At 36.4% G+C, this 17,455-nt stretch overlaps 1 protein-coding gene across 1 annotated transcript in view; it reads left to right on the top strand.

Annotated features, from left to right (window-relative positions):
• LOC149815984 (uncharacterized) overlaps positions 1-17,455 on the top strand; it is a 60,807-nt gene that overhangs the window by 34,421 nt on the left and 8,931 nt on the right. Inside the window, exon 8 of the mRNA XM_089988853.1 lies at positions 742-791. Coding sequence (XP_089844979.1) covers positions 742-791 — 50 coding nt within the window. The remainder of the gene's footprint in view (positions 1-741; positions 792-17,455) is intronic.

The following is a 17,455-nucleotide window of genomic DNA, read 5'->3' as shown; positions in this document are numbered from 1 at the left end:
CTTGGGATTGATAAGTAGTGAGATTTTTTCAAAAATTGGTTTAGTAATGGATTGGTTTCACTTGTCCAAGCTACTGAATACTTGTCCACACAAACAAATACATGCAGCAAAGAGTGTCTGAGTTTAAAGAGTTACAAACTAGTGTGTATGCAATTAATTCTTATTCTGTACAGGCTATCTTTATATGGGAATAGGGATGGCAGTGGACCACGGGAAAATGGGGCCCCACCCCGCTTGCCCCATTTGGACCGGGGATGAAGGACATGAAACGGGGATGGAGGTTAAAATCAAAACCCGTACGGGGATGGAAGCGGGGATAGACTTACTCATTCCCCCGCCCCGCCCCCATCCCCGTCCCCGTCCCCATCCCCGTCCCCATCCCCGATCCTGATCCTCGTTAATAAAATAACTAAAATACCCTTCAACGGTTCGACCTCCATCTTTAGGGATGGCAGTGGACCGGGGGGAAAATGGGGCCCGCCTCGCCTCGCCTCGTTTGGACCGAGGATGGAGGACATGAAACTGGATGGAGCCGGGGATGGAGGTTAAAATCAACACCCATGCGGGGATGAAGGCAGGGATGAAAGGCATAATTTTGATACGGGGCGGGGGTGAAGACCTTGTCCCCGCATCCGCCCCGGTCCACTGCCATCCCATAATGGGAATTTATCTGTCAGTGAAATCTCTTGGGCTTGTTTATATTGCTAATAGGATTTTCATTTTTTTTATGTGACCCTGCAGAGAAATTCCGTGAAATTTATAATTTTGCATTTGGCTGGGCAAAGGAAAAGGTAAATAAGGGTCTCCCTTCTCTTAATATAGTGGAATTTCAGGAATCTCTCTCTCTCCACATCTTAGTTTACATATATTGATCTTGTGTGGTTTCAAGAATTTGAAAATCCTATGGGTATTGGCTTGCAAATTATACAATATGCAAAAATCATGATTGTATCATTTTTATGATTTAATGGTCTGTGTTCTTTAACCAGGACTTACCATATCATTCAGAATGCAATATTGCAATCTCGACCAAAATGTCTTTTATTTGTTGGTAGACTTGAAAGCAGTAACTTGCACTTGTTCTGGAACCCACTAAAAGATTAGTATATTGGCACTGTGATTTTTAGTTTATTATAGTTTATTTGTTTTAATTTTCTTTCTATATTATTATAGAAATAAAGATAGGTAAATGGATAGAGTATGCGTGGCACTGAAATAATGCTTCATCTTATGCATTCTTTGGTTTTGATTGATCCAATTACTGAAGGATGCCAGTTTAACAACCTTGAGATGTGTGTGGCATGATCTGTTTTGCATTTTTGGTGCAAAATTCTATTTTTGATGAGTGACAAAGTCAAGCATATATTACAGTAAGGTAACTATTGCCGAAAAACAGGCCAAACTATTATGTTGGACCCAAGGCACAAACACATAGGCCACGTTAACAAGATCCTATGGTTTATAGCTGGATCATAGAGTTGCAGTATCTTGAGGAATGGGGGGCTTTGGTTTCAAATCCAACTAAGGGCCCTACCAATGTTGTAATTATCGTATCGGAACCCATATGATGATATGGGTGTATCGTACTATATTGTATCATGTCTTAAGATACAGAAAAGACCTATTTTAAAAATGAACAAAAATACACAAAAAATCAGAAAAAAATTCTAAAAAAATAAATAGATAAATCATAGAATAAAATAGAAAAAATAAATCAAATTTAAGCATTATGAACAATTAAACATACACATGTACTACTAGAACATGTGAAAAGATGTAACAAACTAACAACTAACAAAAACAAAAGGTTTACTATTAAAGAGTCACATTAGATAACAAACAAAAGAAAAAGGTTTTGAGTAAACAAATTATAACAATCACATAATACAAAAATAAAATAAAATTTAAAATAACTGAATATCATAGCGTATCACATTAAAGATCCAGGGGCTTATATCGTATCGCAAAGACCAGCGATACTGCGAGTCATACAATACTGATAACACTGAGCCATACAACAGCTTGGACCAAACAAACCCTTGCGGTTCTCTCTCTCTCTCTCTCCCCCCCCCACACACACACAACCACTTGCTGATGTATAAATGGGAATAAAAGAGAATACAAAAGATTGATGGAATCACAAATGAATGTGTACACACATAACATATTGCTGATGTAAATGGGAATGAAAGTAAATACATGTGTCCACACACACGCATATAACATATTGCTGATGTAAATGGGAATGGAAGTAAATGCAGCGAGTTAAAGAATCACATATGGTAGTTAATTATTATTGTTTCAAGGTCTACGTAGTCAAAATCGGTGAGTAGGTGCCCACTGAGGCACCTAGTCGCCCTAGGGGTCAGTGCCTTGTCCAGGGCACTTAGGCAAGGACTCAGTTTGTTCGATTAGTCCCTATCTAGGCCTCCTAGGCCCAAAATTGTCTTGCTTTTGACCATCTATATACATTATATGCTTTTCCATATTTATATATGTTATATAGAAACTGTATTTTTTAGATGTATATCTACTCTTTTTCTTTAGATATATAAATATATATTCTATGTTTTTTTTCAGATATATTTATATATAGGCTTTATATATACATATCTGTCACATGTATATGGGTACAAAGGGTATGACATGACAGTTCTTAAAACATGTATATATTTACACCATTACCTACAAATGCCTTTTTTTTTCTTCATTTTTCGTTGTTTTTCATGAAACAAACCTTACAAATGTGATCTACTTGTTTCACTTAGTGAGAATCAGCTCTTGAAGCGTCTGATTACGACATGCAGGCATGATTTTATAAGGATTAAAAAATTGATGACCTACGATGTGTGATACTTTCTTGGGTCATAAATTTGTGTTTTTTCATCAAAAACATATGATCCAAAATCCAGTTCCCACTATTTTGAAAATGCTGAATCCAACCATTAGGTCGGATTGGATCAAAGCAACATGCGCATGGGAGGCGTTTGTTCGTGATGGCGCCATTACCAAATATTATCCCTATATATAATATTTTAATTGAAAGAAGGTAGATTATAATAAATTTTGAATGCAAGAGGGACAAAATAGCCTTTTCCTTTAAATAAAAATGAAGGGAGAGGGGTCAAAGAAATTTTTAAAAAGGGATTAAAATGAAAATAGAAATAAAAAGTGGGGGCTGAAGAAAAACTTGGGGGTTGAAGAAATTCTCTTTTACATTAAAAAGGAAAGGAGCCCGTTCCCACTCTCTCTCTCTCTCTTCTGTCTTCTTTTTTTCTTTCCTTCCTCTTCTTCTCACCCCGCACCTCTACCTTAGAGGGGTTGGGGTTTAATTGAGTCAGCGTGGGGCCAGCCCTTTGACCGATAGTCAACCTAAGTAAAAAAATGCGGGTTTTGGGTCGGGTCCTGGTTGCATCTGACCTAAATCGACCCACAATGTACCTGTGACACACCTAGTACCCACACTCGTATTTGAGCGTGTTGACACAGGTACATTGGGCAATTTGCTGTGTCTATGTTACACACACACACACACACACACACACACACACACATATATATATATATGTGTGTGTGTGTGTGTGTGTGTGTGTAGAGTGTATTAAGTCTTATACAAATATATATTATTGTGCATTCCACATTTTCTTAATCTTTTTTTTTTTTTGTGTGTGTGTGTGTGTGGGGGGGGGGGGGTCCAACTAGGCCGACTAGTCTTGCCTAGGCCTTTTAGACGCTTGCCTCCTAGGCTCTGACTAGCACTTTTGACTGCATAGATCAAGGTCAATCTATTCACTTGCCTAGGTGATACTTTTCTGTGATTTGGTAATTTCTTCTCAAGCGGGCATAGGTTTTTAAAACCTGCATGGAACATTATCTATCTAGTTGGAAAAACCAAAGTAGTGTAAGGTTAAGTTTGCTTCTTCCAAACTCTTTTCAGCAAGCAAACTTTTTTCGTGATAAAAAGAATGAAACTAATATACACACTCATACATACATGCATACATATGTGTGTATGTGCGCGCACGTGTATGTCTTCCGTTTGTCTCTGTTTGTGTGTGACGTGTGCGTTTCTGCAACCTCCATGTACCTATGTTGTGTGTGTGTGTGACATGGGTATTTTTGCCACCTCCTTGTACCTATGTTGTTGTGTGTGTGTGTGTGTGTGTGTGTGTGTGTGTGTGTGTGTGTGTGTGTGTGACATGGGCATTTCTACCACCTCTCTGTACTCATGTTGTGCCTGCATTGGTACCTAGGTACTTCAGGTATGTGTCATCTATGTTTCAGACTTGACTCAAATCATGTTATCTATCTTTTATCCAATCAACAGCTCATTGAAAAGCATTTAGTGTTAACTATATATATTTTCATTATTAATTGTTAATTAATTATAAAATGTTGTGTAGTTGGACATTTTATATCATAGTCACAGATATAGGCGATATTTTGAAAATATAGCGATAAATAATATACCTGTAAATTCATAAAACAATATTAAAGGAAAATATCAAAATATTTGAAATATCAGAAACTTATGCATATTGCAATAATATCATGATATCATAGGTCACCTTTTACTTTTTTACTTCTTTTCTGTATCTTAGCTACATTCTCTTCTTTTTTATATTTTTCACTTATTTCTTTTATTATATGTGTATCTTATTTTCTAAACATGTTATTTTATTATTTTCTACTATTATATTTTCTAAATTTTTTAAGCACCGAGTTTTTTCCGATATTTATCAACTAAACCTATATTATCGCGAGAAATTGCTGATATATAGCGGAGACCTATATATATATATATATATATATATATATATATATATATGAGTAATGCGCTCCTCCTGCCCACCTTCTCGTTCTGCCCCCTCAAAAAATGTTGTTTTTGGGTTTTTTTCTCACATCTAACACCATATATGTGATCTATAGTTTTTGTTTAGTGGGAACCGGCTTTTGGATCACCGGAATCTGACCTGTATACAGGTTTTTCCGGTGATCCAAAATCAATGGCTATGAATGTACTAGTTTTTCCCAGTTCATAAAATCATGTTTTTTCGTCGAAAAAACATGATGCAAGAGTCGATTCCCACTAAATAAAGCATGCTAAACACATCTAATAGTTCAGATCTATCATAAACACTTCAAAACTATGGGGCAGAACGAAAAATGGGGCCTAATATGTTCAGTTCTCTCTCTCTCTCTCTATATATATATATATAGTATGAGGGTAGCTGTTTACTCAAATCTGTGCCTACCACCAGTAGGGGTGGCAATCGGGTCGGGTTGGCGGGTTGGCGGGTCGGGTTGGCGTGTCAGCATACCTCAACCCGAACCCGACCAGTTTATTAAACGGGTCAGCTGTGGCAAACACGAACCCGACCCGTTTAATAAACGGGTAACCCGACACGACCCGCCAACCCATTTAATAAATGGGTTGGGTCGGGTAAACGGGTTTTCAGGTTCGCGGGTCAGATTGGCGGGTCGGGTTGGCGGTTGACGGATCGGGTTGGCAGGTAGGCAGGTTGGCGGGTCGGGTTGACGGGTCGGGTTGGCGGGTTGACGGGTCGGGCAGCCGGGTTGGCGGGTTGACCCACCCGCCTAACCCGTTTATTAAACGGGTCAGCCGGGTTGGCGGGTTGGCATACCCCCAACCCGAACCCGACCTGTTTAATAAACGGGTTACGCGGGTCGACCCGTTTATTAAACGGGTTGGCTTAAGCCCAACCCGAACCCGCCTAAGAGGCGGGTTGGCGGGTCGGGTTGGCGGGTCGTGTCAGAAATTGCCACCCCTAACCACCAGCCTATTATGTTGGGCTTCTATTTTTTTTTAATATATACTCAAATCTGTGCCTACCACCAGCCAGTTAGAAGGTTGGAGAAATGGGAAAATATATTAGTTAAAAGAGGTCGGGGTAGGCCTAGGAAGACTTGGATGGAGATGATAGGAAAGGATATGAATGCTTTGAACCTCACCGAGGACATGGCATTGGATAAAAATGATTGGAGGAAAAGGATTCATGTGGAAGACCCAAAATGAATTTCTTTTTTGGTTCATATCGCTGACCCCAATTGTTTTGGGATGAAGGCGTAGTTGTTGTTGTTGTATTCTCAAATCTGACCATACAGGTGTCCTACATGCTTGATTTTATAGGAATGGACTCTTGGATCGTTCAATTCCGACACATGGTTAGGTTTTTATAAGGTTTGGAAATCGACGGTCTACAATTTTTGTAAATATTCAAGATGAAAATTTCACATTTCTTCATTGAAAAAACATGATCCAAGTGTGATTTTCTAGCAAATCGATCATGCTGAACGCATCTGCTTGGTCAGATTAGCGAAAAACACCTTGAAACCCTTGTTCGCTCACGGTAGGCTCCTAACTTTGGTAGGCACCTATTCCTCACTCATATATAGAATAGGGTAGCTTTCTACTCCGTTCCATGCATACTGCCAATCTGCCAGGCTTTTAAAGTGATAGCTAAACAAATTTTGTAAATTAAACAGGGGAGATATACTAGTTAGTCTCTTTACTTTGTCTTTGTTGAGGCCGGGTTCATAACATAGGCAATGGATGGGGATGTCCGTGCAGAAGGGGATAGTTGGGGTATTTCTAAATTTCTTTGGGGATTTGGTGTCACGCGCACAAACTGATTGTGGGTGTCGTATATAGTGTATAAAGATGTAAACTTCAGATGTAATGTTTTGGCTTGGTTATCTTGAGAAATAAGAAATTGGATCTCTTGGAGGACACACCCCCTGGAAGTGGAGCCCTAACCATCTACTTCTCCATTCCCCCTCTCTAACCATCTCTTCTCTTTTTCTGTTTCTCTTTTATGAGAATTTTGATTTATCATGATTGATCTAATCTGAGTTGAGAATTCTTCGTTTGATCTCAGTTTTGTATCGATTTTTTCATAACTCTAAGAAATTGATACTATCATGAAGGTTTTTTTCATGTTTTTTCTCAAATCTGTCCGTATAGATGTGTTATGCATGCTTGATTTTATAGGAATGGACTCTTGGAGTGTTCCGACATGTGGGTAGGTTTTTATAAGGTTTGAAAATCGATGGTTGACAATTTTCATAAATATTCAAGCTGAAAAATTCATGTTTTTTCGCACAAAAAACACGGGCCAAGTTGTTCAAGAATTATAAAGCCATATCCGTGTACCCATCCTTTTATAGTATAGATCATAAAGACTTAAAGAATTTGCACTTAAGATGAGATTCATGCGTTATTGTTGTGGAATAACAATTTTTAATTTGTGGGGGTAGGGGGGGGGGTGGAGAGGGAATTGCTGGCAATGTTTTGTAAATCAGAGAATTTAATTTCTACAGTTTATTTATTACAAATGCATGTATCAGATTAGGAATTATTTTTGCATTTAGGCAGGCTAAAGAAACCTTCAAATTGATGACTCATATACACCAGAACCATGTAACAAAGAACATGTTTTTTGTTAGAATAACTTGATCAAATGAATGTTTTCAAGCAATTAATAATAAACCATCTTCAGGTTCAGAATAAAAAAATCTCCCAGTAATAACTCTGGTATTGTACTAAGCATGTCTTATACCTGTATATCTATGCGACTTGGTGAAGTGGATAGAACATCGTTAAGAAGAAACTGAAGTTATGAGGAGTTCTTAATGCGTTACCTGGTTATTTATTAACAAATGTTTATGTAATTAATTTGTCCGGCTAGTTTCATCATATTTGTTCTCGTTGATGGTTAAAGGGTAAGCTTTTGTACTTATCCAATCATGAGATGTAATTTTGTGCACAGGCTTTGATCTTTGGTTCCATTGTTGCTGTTAAACTGTCCTTTAATTTCTATGGAAGTGAGAACAAGGTGATGAGAAAAATTGTTAACATCAGTTAGGTTTTTATAACAGGCAAAGTTGTAGACTTTTGTATATTACACATAGGCCATGATAATCTTCATGTATTTTTGATCTGACAGTTCATGGTAATGGATATATTTTTTCTGAAAGCGAAAAATTGTTATTAATCTTGTTGTAAGTATTTGATATATCAATGTGCATTCTGGAAATATGCAAGGACTCTTTAATCATGAACCAAAAGTCCACTAGTGGATAATCACAAAAGTGTTCTCTAAGGAACACACTCACAAATCCTAGGAAGGGGACACTCACAAGAAGGAACATAATATAAAAAAAACATATTTTATTCCATAAATCAAGTGTGCAAAAACATACTTTACAAAGGGGAGAACACCCCTATTTATACACAATATGGAGAGAAGAGAGAGTTAAAAGAGAGAGAGAGCACAAGAAGGGAGAGGACCTCCCAACGACTATAATTCTAGCCGTTGGGAGCAAGTCAACAAGTTTGACTTGGTCCTACATATATTATATATATATATATAATATATATTTACACTATAAATATATACATATATACTATACCATATACATAAATATATATGTACAATTTAACACTCTTCTTCAAACTTACTGTAGAATAACCGAAAGCTTGCCTGAAAAGAAGTGAAACCTATGAGCAGAGAGAGGTTTGGTAAAAAAAGTCTATCAACTGGTATTCAGGTGTGACATAGGGTAGATCAATAGTTCTTTAAAGATATTCCTTTCGAACACAGTCCATCTTGATATGCTTCGTTCTTTCGTGAAAAGTATTGTTGCTGGCAATATAGCTAACACACTTGTTGTCGCTGCATATCTTTGAAGCTCCTAGAAATTTGTTTCCCATATCAGCCAACAATCTTCTCAGCCACACCACCTCCATTGTAGTAGTAGCCATGACCCGGTACTCGACTTCAGTTGAAGAGAAAGAGACTTTCTGTTATTTTTTGCACCTCCACAAAATCAACGATTCACCTAAGAAAACACAAAAACCTGTGGTTGAGTGCCTATTATTAACATCACCTATGTATATGCAAGTAAATCTACTGCATATGAGGGAGTGTAATAACCACGATTTTTTTAAAACTTAAGTGATTTGGGCTTGGGATCCAAGTCGTAGATCCGGGACCCATAAAGGGGTCTTTATATATATATATTTATTTCGTAAAACCTATATGTACTTACATAAGTGCAAAATTTTCAATTAGGCGAATTATTTAAGAGATAACTACGTATATAATGTATATATGAGCTTGGGATCCACATTTCGGATCCAATACCCAGATAGGATCCATATGGATATAGGTAAAATACCCTATATATTCGTATACCTGATTAAATACATATAAAATATATATATTATATGAGTATTTTTAGGGGATCCACGATTGAATCCATTTGGATCCAATCCATGGATCCATACCAAGTGGGAGGCAAGGGTCCGGTCGGGTTTGGATCCTGAGCCGCAGGTCACAGACCCGGACCCGGCCCTCTCGTTAAAAGAAAAATAAAATAAAATTTAATTTAAAAGGCAAGAAGCTCTTGGACTCAGGTCGGACCCGACCCGGATCCATAACCCGATAAGGTTTTTAAAACCTTATATCGGGCTGCATTTGTTTTAAAAGAAGGAAAGAGCAAGAATCGTGCCTAGGGCACGATTCCTGCTATTTCCAGAAAGGAAGGGGGGGGGGGCTCGGTTGGCGTAACCGATCCCCCACCCATCTCGGTGGAAGGGGGGGATCAGCCGATAAAAGGGAGTGGCGAGGGGGTCTCTTCCTTCGTCTCCCTCGTTTCTCCCTTCCCTCGTCTCTCTCTCTCTCTCATGTAGACGTGCAGCGGAAGGCTGGAGGTCGCCGGAAGGCTGCAACCACCAGCAGCCACCGCAGGCTACGGCAGCCCCTTCTGTTGTCTTTTCCCTTGCGTGCAACCACCACGACACCGGAGCAGTCGAGGCCGGTGGAATAGCTCTTTCTCTCACGGCAGCAACCCCAAACGTTGGATTTTAGAGGTACGGGCTCTCTCTCTCTTGAAATCAGATGAGAAAATGGGTATGGACTGGATTCCATGTGATCTTTTGGGGAGATATCATCTTGAAATTTCTGTTCCTTGTCTCTTTTGGGCTGTAAGTGGGTTGAATCACAGGGGGGTTAAATTGTGAGCTTTTCACAACACTTAGCTGAATTATCACTTAATCCATGGATCAAGCTGAGTGAAAGGGGCATGGTAGAAAGCTGGACGAGCGTTGGCAAAGTTGGGTAACCATAGGTTTTGGTTCACTTGGTGTCCGACCCAAGAGGACTCAGCCGAGCATGGCTAACCCAATGAGTTTGCAGACCATGCACAAAATAATTTCTAAACTATGTAATGCATGAACATGTGTATTTATGTATGTATGCATGAATATATGTGAACATTTGTAGATATGAAATCTTCACTAACACACGAAGACTAGAGTATATAAATATGAATTAGGACATATAACACCTCTGTGTGACCGAACCCAGAACATCTAACACCACTACCTAGAACTGTGTTAACATTAATTTGAGAAAGCATATATAGGAATACCAAATACTTGAAAAACTCACTGTATACAAACTTAAACTTGTTTCATATGTATTTATTTTTCGAAAATATCTAAAACTGAAAGTTTGTTTATGACTGCACAAGATGAATTATAAACATATTATAAGGTGAATAAAGGGCTTATCACTTGTATGATTATCTTTACATGCTTGTTATTTGAGGAAATTTGTATTCAAAATTCCTTTATCTTATTTTTAAAAGAAAATACAAACCTTTTCACTTGTAAACTAATTTAAGGCATAAAGTAATCTTTTGAGTGTTGTGCTTGGTGAAATTAAATGCCAAATAGCTACTTTAGTTATTGTACCATTTTTCCTAGATTGTTCATACAAATTGTTTGTATAGACCATATCAATGTTATTAGAAACTCATAGCAAACCTTTCTTGAACTGTATTAACATGCGTTTCACACGAACCGCACCAGACAGTAACTCATACCATTATCTATACCTGTACAAAAATCTAGCAATTATGACAAAACTAATCCAATTGGTGCAGTGAACCTTATCCTTCAGTATCATCTTTTTCAATAAGAGATTTCAATGCAGATTTCACACACTAATCTATGCAGCCGAAAAGCCCATGAATAATTATCAAATTTTCAACTTTCCATGATGCTTCTAGGTGTTCAACTGCTTTCATCTCTAGAAACATATATTACCCACCAGTAGACACCTCCAAGAGCCAGCATACAGTTCCGAAGGAGCTACTGCTATGTGTGGAAAATCAATGACTAGCTCGATGAAAGTTATTCCTTGACTAGGAATTATTCTAGCCTCCATCTAGAGAACTTCATGTCATGCATAATCAGAAAATATAATGAAAGGCAAGGAATAGTGCAATGGCTACGCTTTTGCATAGATTATTTCTAGCCAAAATAATAAAGATAAACTCATATTAGTATATCATCAACTAAAATAGCATATGCCTTTCAGCGAAAATCAGGAAAAGAAAGTTCTATTCTTACAGAGTATTGAGCTGTGTCCAGCTGGAAATGAAGTTAGGTATCTTTCCAGTAAATTGGTTGTCATTAGCCCATCTGAAAGAAAAGCAGTGTCAGCAAGATTATCTTAAATAGCAGCATTGTATCTTCTCCATCGTGTAAAAAAAAATAAAATAACTGAAGCAGAAAACAGAATAAACAACCATCATATGAAACAAAATTCATTACAATATCTTTAGTTTCTGTAGATTCCTGAATGTTGAAGGAATTGGCCCGTTCAGCCCAGCACTACCTATGTACTTGCCATTAGAATATGATGATAAGAAGAGACCCTAAATTAGCAATACAATTAAGGTGTATGTGTAACATGTATAATACTGCTTGAATGTCCACATGTACTTATGAATCATAAATGAATGCATGTGTATGAAATGGTTTCATAAAAGCACATGCACATGAATAGTGAACTCATGCACATGCATAAATACATTATTGTTTCATGCACATCTTTAAAAATTTGTCATACATATGCATCGAAAAACATGTGGAAAATTATGCAGAGAGGCATGTGATTGATGATTTTTGCTTATGAATGCATTGATGGTCAATTGGATCATCAGGGGTTGGGTGAGCCTCGAGAACTAGTTGTTCTCCGTTTTAATTATTTTGATGCATTGTGTGATATTGTTGTTTTACCGCACTGTTCTATGTTGTCACGGGCTGTGGTCCCGTGAAAAGCTTAGCATGCTGATGTGCAAGCTTATGTTATTAATTCTGCATGTAAATTTGCAAATGTAAAAGAAATGAATTAATAACCAGATAAAGGAAAGTAAACAGTGTAATTCACTTTCTCCTTGATGTCCCTGCTTTAGCGTGGGAATCTTGGATATTGCGGTTTAGGGGAAACCGTGAGGATACAAAAACTCCGTGTGCGTTTTGTTGCCCCTGAACCCGATATTGAGGTTCTTCTCCTGGTCACGGTTTTAGGGAGAATCTGCCACTTTACCCGGGAGTGGTGTGTTAGTCACAGCTGTGAGTTTGTTTTGGTATACCAAGAAAGTGGCGCCAGTGGATGCTGTTTTTCATGGTGTCCCCGACTTTGGATGCTGTTTTCCAAGGTTCCGATGGATGGTGTTGTTTTCTGATATCGGTCGAGGGCTAAGTTTGGAACACGGTAATAAGATACAAATTGTGTGTGAAGCTATCCCGGGAACCCTACTTGACCTTGGGGATTGTACCCGTTTGGTGTATCCGCGGGCAATAGTAAATTAAAAAGAGAAATTTAAAGATTTTGTGCATTTAATAGGACATGCATATGGAAAGAGGGGGAGCTTAAATGAAAGATAATAAGGGTTCATGCATCGCACATAAATCATACATATTCTTGCTATGCATTAGTTCATGCATATTTACCTGTTCACTTGGTTATTATATGTTGATCATTGAAGGATGTTGATCTCTGTTGCATTTAATTTTCTTATTGATTAAGTTGTAATTAATGATTAATTACTTAGTGTTCCCTCATGCTTAATGTTTATTTTATTGTTGCATAACTGGTTAATTACCTTATAATTTGGTTATACTTGTATCCTTCTAAAATATTACATGGATCTTATTTATGCTCTTTTTCTTATTTGATTCATTAGGGAAACCTGTACGCAGAATTCTTCGGATTTTTGACCCTCTCATTTTATTGGTTTTTCCCAGATACAGGTGATCAGTGAAATTGACTCGCTCTGAGGAGACACGAGGGTCACATTTGCTTCAGATTGCTTCACTTACGGACAGAGTGGCTCTACTGTTATTTACTTTTAGTTTTCCTTATTTCCTGCAAATTGCTATTTCACTTTTGACATTAAATATGACTTTTATTGATTCATTAATAAAAGAGTTCAGTTGGTTGGTTATGAATGCTAAATGTAAGTTGGTTTGTGGTGTGTGGTTATCCAACTGAAATTGGAACTGTAGGGACCCCAGGTCTCTGGGAAGTTTTCCGCAATTCTTAAAAAAAAAAAATCCGCATTTTCAAAGGGTATGAATTGGGGTCGTTACAGGGAGACGTAAACATGCCTCTAAAAATAGAAATTTTGAGATATCTAATAATACACAAAACAACTCCCATGTGAACTGTTGTGGGAGCGTGTTGAAATTGATTAGTTGTGTGTACATGTGTTATATCAGGTTTATTAATTGTCAAGTAAGAAAAAACTTCGATGAGTTGTCTATAAGGAGTTGAATCATCTAGAGGCTCCCTATCATCAATTTTCATTTTAACATTTGTTACTTGAGGAATGTCAACATTTTTGTCATCTAATATACTAGACCTAAGAACAATATCAGAAGCAAACTTAGACTGAGACAATAATTAACTTCTAGGAGAATAAACAACTTCTATTCTTAAAAAATAACGTAGAAAACCCAAATCAGCCATTTTAAAACTAGTTTTAAGAATATTTTTAATATGTTGAACTCCCTGTTTGTCTCCTCTAGTGATTATTATATCATCAACATAGAATAGAATGACAATACTTGCATCAAAATTCTTAACAAATAAAGTTGTGTCAGTTACACATGATCTAAAGCCAATATCAAACATAACATTGCTAAATCTGACATACCAAGCGTTGAGAGCTTGTTTCAAGCCATACAATGCCTTATATAGGTGAAGAGCCTTCCCTTGAGGTATATCCATACTTGGAGGCGCCTCTGTGTACACTTTCATAATATTTTTATTTAAAAATATTTATTTAAGATCCATTTGATAAATGAACCAGTTTTTAATTGAAGCAACTACAATGTGAGTTCTAACTGTGGTCATGCAGACAACTAGTGCAAAAGTTTCTTCATAATCTATTCTATATTCTTGTGCATATCATTTGACAACTAGCCTAACTTTATATCTCTCAAGGGTACCATCACTCTTGGGTTTTATCTTATATACCCACCTACAACCTATGAGTTTCTTTCCCTGTGGAAGATCTCGAATAGACCAAGTTTGAGCCTTTTCTAATGCATCTAGTTCGACCCTCATGACTAACCCATTTAGAGTGTTCTTTGGCTTGAGTATAAGATGATGATTCTATGTATGAGTGAAGTAAGGCTATGCATGCTTGATATTTAGACGAAAAAGAGTCATATGGAACAAATTTTGAGGGAGGCTTTAAAACTCTAAACGATTTCCTAGTTTGCAATTCTTCTTCACCTAAATTAGGGAATTTTTTAAGTGCACATGGAAGTTTTGGACATCCCTGCATAGAGTATTGTAAACAAGTTTGATCATCATGATGTACTTCATCAAGAGACTCACTATCTCTTGATTCAATGACATTCTCAAAATCATAGTCACAATCACAATTATCAATATCTTGGTTGGAACCAAGATCAAATAAAAACGAGTACTCGGTTACTTCCTTTGCTCGATCTTTATCAAAGAAATTTTCTTTTTCTAAAAAGGTTACATTTCTAGAAATATATAATTTTTCAATCTTAGGATCATAACACCGATACCCCTTTTGGTTGTCGGCATAACAAAAAAAATATAAGGAATAGCTCTAGGGGAAAACTTGTCATTTTTTGTTGGTTAATACAAAATATTCGTAATCTAGCATAGTTAGGACATAGTTTAACAAGTTTTTCAATGGGTGGAATATTTTGTAAAGAAGATTATGGCATTCTGTTTATAAGATAAACAATTGTTAAGACAACTTCTGCCTAAAAGATCTAGGCACATGACTAGAAGGTTCTTGAGGTTTTAATGATGTGCCTATGTTTTCTTTTTGCTAAACCATGCAGTTTAAGATAACCTTTAAAATCATTTGATACAAATTCTCCCCCTGAATCAGTACAAAATATAGGGATTTTGTTTTCAAATCTATTTTTAACCAACTTATAAATTTTTTTTAAAGTGGAAAAGACTTCAGATTTATACTTAAGGAAGTATACCCAAGTGTGTTTAGTAAAATCATCCATAAATATGATATAATATTGCATATCTACCTTTAGATAATACGAGTGTTGGACCTTAAACATCTGAATGAACTAACTTAAGTGGTTTAGGTGAAACAAAAGTTCTATTATTAAATGATAATCTCTTCATTTTTTCAAGAACACAATCTTCACAAGAGAAGTTGTTAATATTACAAAAGTTTTTCAAATTTTGAAAATATTGGATTTTAGATATATTTGAATGTCTTAATCTTCTATGCCATATAATTAAATCTAATTTTTGGACATTACAATAAAAAACATCTTTGGGTGTTTTAAAAAAAATCATACAATAGATACCTCCTCTATAGCCTTGCTCAATCCGCTTCCCTGACTGGCGATCTTGCACCAAACATTTATTTGAAGAGAAGGAAATATTACAACCATAATCGGATATTTGAGAGACAAATAAAAGGTTTAAGTTTAGTTTAGGGATGTGACGAACCTTCAGAATAAAAAACTTTTTGAGTTTAAAAGATCTTTTTCAAAAAATTTTATTCCTTACCATCGGTCGTAAAAACATTTGACATACTTGAGTTATAATATTTAGATAAAATATCATTGTTTGGGGTCGTGTGAAAAGATGCACCAAAATCAAGAACCCAAGAAAATTTACCGTGGTTGGAATAAGATGAAACGACTCCAGTTGAAGAAGACACTCCTTTGAGAAGTGGTTGAAGAACTTTTACTAATTGAGACAGAGACGTTTCTTCAATGAATGAATATTGAGATGCGGAAATATCACTTGACTCTTGTGGAGAGCTGACAGAAGCAACTTTCTTCTCTAATGCCTCTCTTAGTTTAGGACATTGGGGTCGAATGTGTCCTGGTTCATGACAATGATGGCAAATAGTTTTCCTTCTATCATAGTCATTTCCTTGTCTTCTATAATGAAGTGATTTATATGCACGTATGTAATTTTCTGGTCTAGAGACGGCCAAGACCGAGTCATCCCTACTTTTAGTTACATGCTTTTTTAATCTATTTTCCTCCATTATTAACTCTTCTATAGTATATTCAATCGAGAGAACTTTCCTTCTAAGAAGAAGAATTGATTTGGTAGATTCAAATTCCGGTCTAAGGCCATTGATAAACTGATAAAAATGTTCTTCATCCATTTGTCTTTGGCGGAGTTCTATATTTTTGGGACAATGCCATTTTGGCTCAAGAAGAGCCAATTCTTCCTAAAGTTCGGATAGATTATTATAGTATTTTTTAATACTTCTATCCCCTTGGGTCATGGTTTGAACTCTATCTTACACATTACACACATGTGCAATATCCTTGAGAGAATACATTCTCTTAAGATAATCCCAAGCAAGGTTGTAAGTACCATATCGTTACTCGTATCGGTCGGGCCCAAGGTAACACTGTATCATATTGTAAACTTATCATAAATTTTTAATAAAAGATCTCCAAAAAATCTAGAAAAATAAAAAAAATTAACAAAATTTCTAAAAAAATCATAGCATATGAAATAAACCATGCAACTGATAACTAACAATGTAAATAAAAGGCAACTACATAATTTAAATACAATTGAAGCCTTAACAATATTAAATTTACATCAAGTTATACTAAAATGTCATAAGTCATAATTAAACTATTGAGAGTTCATGATAACTAGAAACATCATATGTAACCAATGTCTTATCTATTAATCTTCATCTCTATATTCTAAACTATAAAGATCCTATTTTTTTATAGGTCAAGAATTAGGACAAAAATCCTTATTGTTGCATCCTACTGCTGCTCTACTGCCTCTTCATATTCACGCATTTTGTTGGCAAGCGAGTTATCATTATCATCTTCAGAATTTGGACAATGATTGGAAGCTCTTCTTTGCATTTTTGCAAAATTCTTCTTTGAATTTCTTCTAGTTCAACAATAATATTAGCACAAAAAGTGACATGAATAAATGGATAATCACATGGGCGTACATGTTGACGAAGACCTGCAATATGTTGCTTAAATCTATGCAGCTCACCTCTAATAATAGCACCATAAAACAAACATCTCAAATTCTATAGTGGCCATAGTCATGGTAAATCATCA

Source organism: Nuphar pumila, chromosome 15, assembly GCF_984573655.1.
Source record: "Nuphar pumila chromosome 15, dmNupPumi1.hap1.1, whole genome shotgun sequence".
NCBI lineage: Eukaryota > Viridiplantae > Streptophyta > Magnoliopsida > Nymphaeales > Nymphaeaceae > Nuphar > Nuphar pumila.
Note: the sequence above shows the minus strand (reverse complement) of the source record. Positions and strands in the feature narration are given on the sequence as shown.